The sequence below is a fragment of the Centrocercus urophasianus genome, unplaced genomic scaffold (genome assembly GCF_019232065.1).
Source record: "Centrocercus urophasianus isolate 14NV4802_14NV808 unplaced genomic scaffold, USGS_Curo_1.0 seq_20, whole genome shotgun sequence".
NCBI lineage: Eukaryota > Metazoa > Chordata > Aves > Galliformes > Phasianidae > Centrocercus > Centrocercus urophasianus.
The window spans coordinates 15,923,772-15,928,824 of record NW_024884756.1 but is presented as its reverse complement, the minus strand read 5'-3'; the positions used below and the strand labels follow the sequence as shown (position 1 = coordinate 15,928,824).

At 52.7% G+C, this 5,053-nt stretch overlaps 1 protein-coding gene across 2 annotated transcripts; it reads left to right on the top strand.

The window, feature by feature from the left end:
* The first annotated feature begins 1,049 nt into the window (after nucleotides 1–1,049).
* On the top strand, nucleotides 1,050–3,334 carry HOXD9 (homeobox D9). 2 transcript variants are annotated; one of them, XM_042822408.1, is made up of 3 exons: nucleotides 1,050–1,944; nucleotides 2,331–2,617; nucleotides 3,110–3,334. In XM_042822408.1, exons 1-2 carry the CDS (start codon nucleotides 1,287–1,289, stop codon nucleotides 2,570–2,572), a joined length of 900 nt encoding a protein of 299 aa, XP_042678342.1. In that variant the 5' UTR covers nucleotides 1,050–1,286; the 3' UTR covers nucleotides 2,573–2,617; nucleotides 3,110–3,334. The 2 variants fall into 2 exon arrangements, with proteins under 2 accessions (XP_042678342.1, XP_042678341.1); XM_042822407.1 differs by having other exon boundaries at nucleotides 3,034–3,334.
* The last annotated feature ends 1,719 nt before the right edge of the window (nucleotides 3,335–5,053 follow it).

The following is a 5,053-nucleotide window of genomic DNA, read 5'->3' as shown; positions in this document are numbered from 1 at the left end:
GCTGCGGGCTCCACTCTAACTGTGTGCGTTTTCTCCAGATTCCGACACAGCACCTTCCCTCTCTCGGAGGAGCAGAAAGGCGCAGCACGGCGCGGGTAATCTGGTTGTCCGCGCTAACCAGGCGCTGGGGAAGGAAGGATAGCGGGCTCGGGCAGGGGAGAGGAGGCAGAGAAAGCGGCGCGGCCGAAAATCCCCCGTAGGCATTGAACGTGGCAGCGCGGGCCGGTCTGGGTTCCCCTGACCTCGGCGGCGGCGGAGCCGGGGCCGGGCGGAGGGCGGAGGGCAAGAGCCCCTGCAGCCCCTTCAGACCCTGCAGCCCCTGCAGTCCTCTCCCCTCAGCCCCCGGGCAGCAGCGCGGCCCCGTTCGGCAGCGTGCGCTCGGCCACACGTCGGTCGTGCTCGGAGACGCGGGTTTTGGTGTTTCCATCCGTCCATTTTATTAGGGACACATTAATCTATAATCAAATACACCTCATAAAATTTTTATTGAAAGGCATAAAATCATTACAGAGGTCTTCCACCTGTTTTAAAACAACACAATGGGCATCTCTTTCAAAACGCGAATCCTTCCCATGGAAACTTTCTGCCGGGCCCCCGGGCGGCACCCCGGGGGGACGGGGACGGATAATAATACCCGCACACGCTCTGAAATATGGAAGTGCCGCAATGTGCTTTTACTGTAACATTTTCCTGTTTTATGAGAAGTCGTTACAGTCCCAGCTTGCGACGGTTTGTTTTTACAGGCAAGAATCCCCCCTTCCCAGCGGGTTTCCTCGGCAGCTCGGAGTGTGATTAGCAAGCCAAGGCTGTTGGATGTATTTAAACACCCTGCCTCTCATTGATTAAGAAATGAATGGCAGAAATCACTCGGAGGAGGTGAAGAAATAGTCCGCGGCCGTGGGCTGCCGGCGCGGCCACGCCCGGCGCGGCCCGGGAAGGGCACGGGCAGGGAGCGGGCAGGGAGCGGGCAGGGTGGGCTCGGAAGGGGCATCGGGCATCGGGCGGTGTGGGGCGGGCGGTGCGGGGCGGGCGGCCCCGGAGCGGTCCGGGTGCGCCGCGCGGTGCGGTGCTGTTGTCGATGATGATTTTTTTTTGTTTTTTTTTTTAATCACAGCAGCCCCAGTTTAGCGGATTGATTTACTCGCAGTATTGGTAAATATGATCACGTGGGCTCCGCAACCAATGGTTGAGGGTTGCAGACTGCAAAATACTACGATTGTTCTCAGGGAGGGTATCATATACAGTTAACAGTGTAACCTTTTATATGAGTAAGAGGGGAGCCTAAAATGTCGTCTAGTGGCACCATAAGTAACTATTATGTCGATTCTCTCATAGGCCATGAAAGCGAAGAAGTTTACGGGAGTAGATTCGTCCAGGGGGGTCACAGTGCGACCTCCAGGCCATCAGGTGTGGCAGAGAGTTCCGATTTTTCCTCCTGTAGCTTTGCACCAAAATCCACCGTGTTCTCCACCTCTTGGTCCACGGTTCACCCGCAGCCGCCAGCGGCCATGACCGGGATCTACCACCCCTACATGCACCAGCCCCACTTAGGGGCAGCCGACGCCGGCCGCTACGTGCGCTCCTGGATCGAGCCCTTCCCGGGCTTCCCGGGCGGCGGCGGCGGCGGCGGCGGCGGCGGCGGCGGCTCCGCGTCCGGCTCGGGCTCGGGCTCCTCCGCCGGGCGCCACTACGGGATAAAGCCGGAGACGGGAGCAGCCGCCTCCTCTTCTTCCTCCTCCTCCTCCTCCTCCTCCAAAAGGACTGAGTGCTCCTCGTCCCGAGAGTCCCAGGGGATCGCCGTGCCCGAATACACGTGCGGCGCTTTCCTGCCGGAGCCCCGAGAGAAGGCGGCCGCCGGCAGCGCCAAGGAGCCCGCCGCCTGCAGCCACAGCCCCGGCCCCGGCGGAGAGCCGAAGGAGGAGAAGCAGCAGCAACTTGACCCAAGTAAGTGGGGAAGGGGAGCGAGAGGGGAAGAGCGGCAAGGAGAGAGGGAGCGAGGGAAAGAAAGGAAGAAAGAAAGAAATTGCCCCTTTGATTTATTGCCGAAACCTGTAAGGCTCGAATGTGCAAAACTGATAGTTTTACTAACCTATAAAAACGTCTAGACGCCTACCCCAGCGCGAGCAGCAACAAGCACCCATAAAAGACTCCACATAACCACCTACCATCAAGACATCATTTGTACAGTAAACAGACCGGGGCATTAAGGCTTTTATGATAATTCTCCCGAAGTTGTGAAAACAGTCCATCCTTCGTTAAATTAATTTAACGACCTTTCTCCCCCCCCCCCCCTCGCTCCCCATCCCTTCCCTGTGCCTCCCTTTTTCCAGATAACCCCGCGGCAAACTGGATCCACGCTCGTTCGACGAGGAAAAAGCGTTGTCCCTACACTAAGTATCAAACTCTGGAACTGGAGAAGGAGTTTCTCTTTAACATGTACCTCACCCGCGACCGCCGCTACGAAGTAGCTAGGATTCTAAATCTCACCGAGAGACAGGTCAAAATCTGGTTTCAGAACAGACGGATGAAAATGAAAAAGATGAACAAGGAGAAAGGCAATAAAGGAGACTAACGCCGGGGTGGGAATGCGGCCGGGGAACGCTGCTCTGGGGCTGAGGTTGGGGCTGTACTTTTTTATTTGTATTTTTATTTTCGGTTCGGTCGGGTTTTATGCTTCCCGTGCCCCCTCGGCCCCGCGTGCTTCTCTCCTCCCCCCCACCCCCCCGCGCCCCCGCCCCAGGATCGTTAAATCAATCGGGTCTTTTTTAGGTAGAAGTGAAACGTGGTCTGTGTCAGGTATTTGGGGAAATGTTGTCTTGCTCGCCGACGTGTTTGCAGAGTCGCTTGCCCCCCTCCTCCCCCCAGGCCGTTCGGTCGGTGGTGTTATGAGTGCACGTTAGCTTCGGGGACTTTAGCTGATGTTAAGTGTTCGACATGTCTCTTACAAGTGATGTAGTTAGGTAGTTCCTTTGCCAAAATAAAGGTAAGGAAAGTAATTAGAATAACGATAACAAAATATATATTAAATCACAGTGGCTTCAATCGACGGCAGCGCTGCGTCGTCCGCGATTCACTGAGAGGAAATCTCGCCCCAACCTCTGCTTTCCAGGTCTAAATTTTTGCAATAGATGCCACCGCGAGGCCACGGGATGCCCCCCCACGCCGCCCCCTTAGTGCACCGTTAGGAGGTCGTCTCCGACTCGAAGCCATTTGCAATAGGCCTCACGTTTCCCGAGCCCCGGGCCGGTGAATGCTGTGCGCACCCCACGTCTCTAACTGCCGACCTGCTGTATCTGTGTCCGTTCTAACACAATAAAGGCTGTCGTGACCGATCGAGAGCGGAACTGTGTGCGTCCCCGCGCCGCGCTCAGACCCCACGCTTGGGGCTGGGGCCGCTCGGGGGGCATCGGACGGGGGGGCAGGGGGGTGGCCCTCCGCCTCGCCGCTGTGTGAGCGGGCGGACCGCGACTTCCACGGGCATCTCTTGGGATCGTTTAGGGAATATTCCCGCATCGCTCCTGCAGAGCCAACGAACCAAACGGTGTTATTCTCTCTTTCTCTCTCTCTTTTTTTTTTTCTTCCTTTTTTTTTTTTTTTTTTTTTTTGTTTTTTTAGTTTTTTTTTTTTTTTTTTATTTTTTTTGTGGTGGCCGTTTCTAATCTGCTCGCTCTACTCGGGCTTTGTTGGCGAAAGCTCGTTTCGCAGCACGTCCCGTGCCTCCAACATTTATAAACACCCACGGCTTTATCGAGATAATTGAGATGAAGTTCATTGTAAAAAATGCTTTGTTTAAAGAGCAACCATTAAAATGAAGGACCCGTAAATATTTACGAGCGGCTCGGTTAATTCAAGATTAAGGGGAGAGCAGAGACCTGGTGTTTCATGGTTTTTACCTCTCTCTTAAAAAAAAAAAAGAAAGAAAAAAAGAAAGAAAAAGGAAAAAAGAAAAGCCAGCCCATGTAGTGCCAGGAAAAGGTGTTGCATTGCTTCCCATCCATTGTAGAGAAGATACCTATAATTCTTTTAAAACAGGAAGAACCGCGGTATAATAAAACCATTGAGATGGCTAGACGTCTGGACCTAATGAGTTTACGATATGCTATGGCGCTTTTCTTTGAAACCACCTTATTTTGATGTTTGTGTTTGTTAGAGGAGAGAAAAGCCAAAAAAAATGCAGACAAGCTCGGTCTTAAAATCTTGGACTATAAATTTTGATATGTCAGCGTTAGGCCAAGGCAGCAGGCTCGGAAAAGGCACGGGGGTCACGAAACAGATTTTACAGAGCGCACTGATTTGTTGAAATGCATTTTATTGGATATTCTACCGCGAGGAATCCCACCGCTGCGTTTTCCAAAATCACCATGTGTGTGTTGGGGGGGGGGCGGAATCTATAGCTAGCAGCGTGCACGCAGTATTTCTGCCATAGGATGCCATCAGGAAGCTCGGGTAAGAAATCGTCACAAAGCCCACACCATTTCCTTTTCATATTTTATCTCGGGCGCAGTAACATATTTTACCTCGGATAAATATCTTTTTACTTTCCCTATTTTTTTTTTTTTTTGCCCGTTTTTCTTTTGCTTTTTCCTAACACTCCGTGTGCTTGGTTCAAAATGGCAGAAAGCAAAACCCCCCGCACTGTTCTTCCACGTCCAGTGGCAGCCTGGTTCGGTCCGTCCATAGCGTTTCAGCGCGGCTGTGCTCAGTACAGCTCCGAGAGGCTCCGTGTGTCGCCTACACAAAGAATCTTCCTTACTTTCGTTCACATAAATCAATCCAGAGAGACGTAAGCGCACGGGTAAACAAAATAACGTGTTCAGGACAAAACCGTATAGCTCTGAAACTACCACACATGGAGAATCTGTGGTGTAATGTGTGCGGAAACATGATCGAAAACGCGATAGCAGAGCTCTTCAAAGCTCCGGCGTCTGTGCTGGCTGCCATGTGTAAGCGAGGCGCATTCTTTGTATGTAGTTAATTAGAGCACTGGCAAAAAATTAAAAGAAGGTCACAGAAACGTGCTAAGTAAATGGCACTGGGAACTCCGGCAGACAAG

What these genes read in the sequence shown, in the direction of transcription:
- HOXD9 (XM_042822408.1), top strand. Translation starts at nt 1,287, where the DNA reads ATGTCGTCTAGTGGCACCATAAGTAACTATTATGTCGATTCTCTCATA. An exon ending in GCAGCAGCAACTTGACCCAA is followed by an intron (nt 1,945 to 2,330) that starts GTAAGTGGGGAA and finishes CCCTTTTTCCAG; the next exon opens with ATAACCCCGCGGCAAACTGG.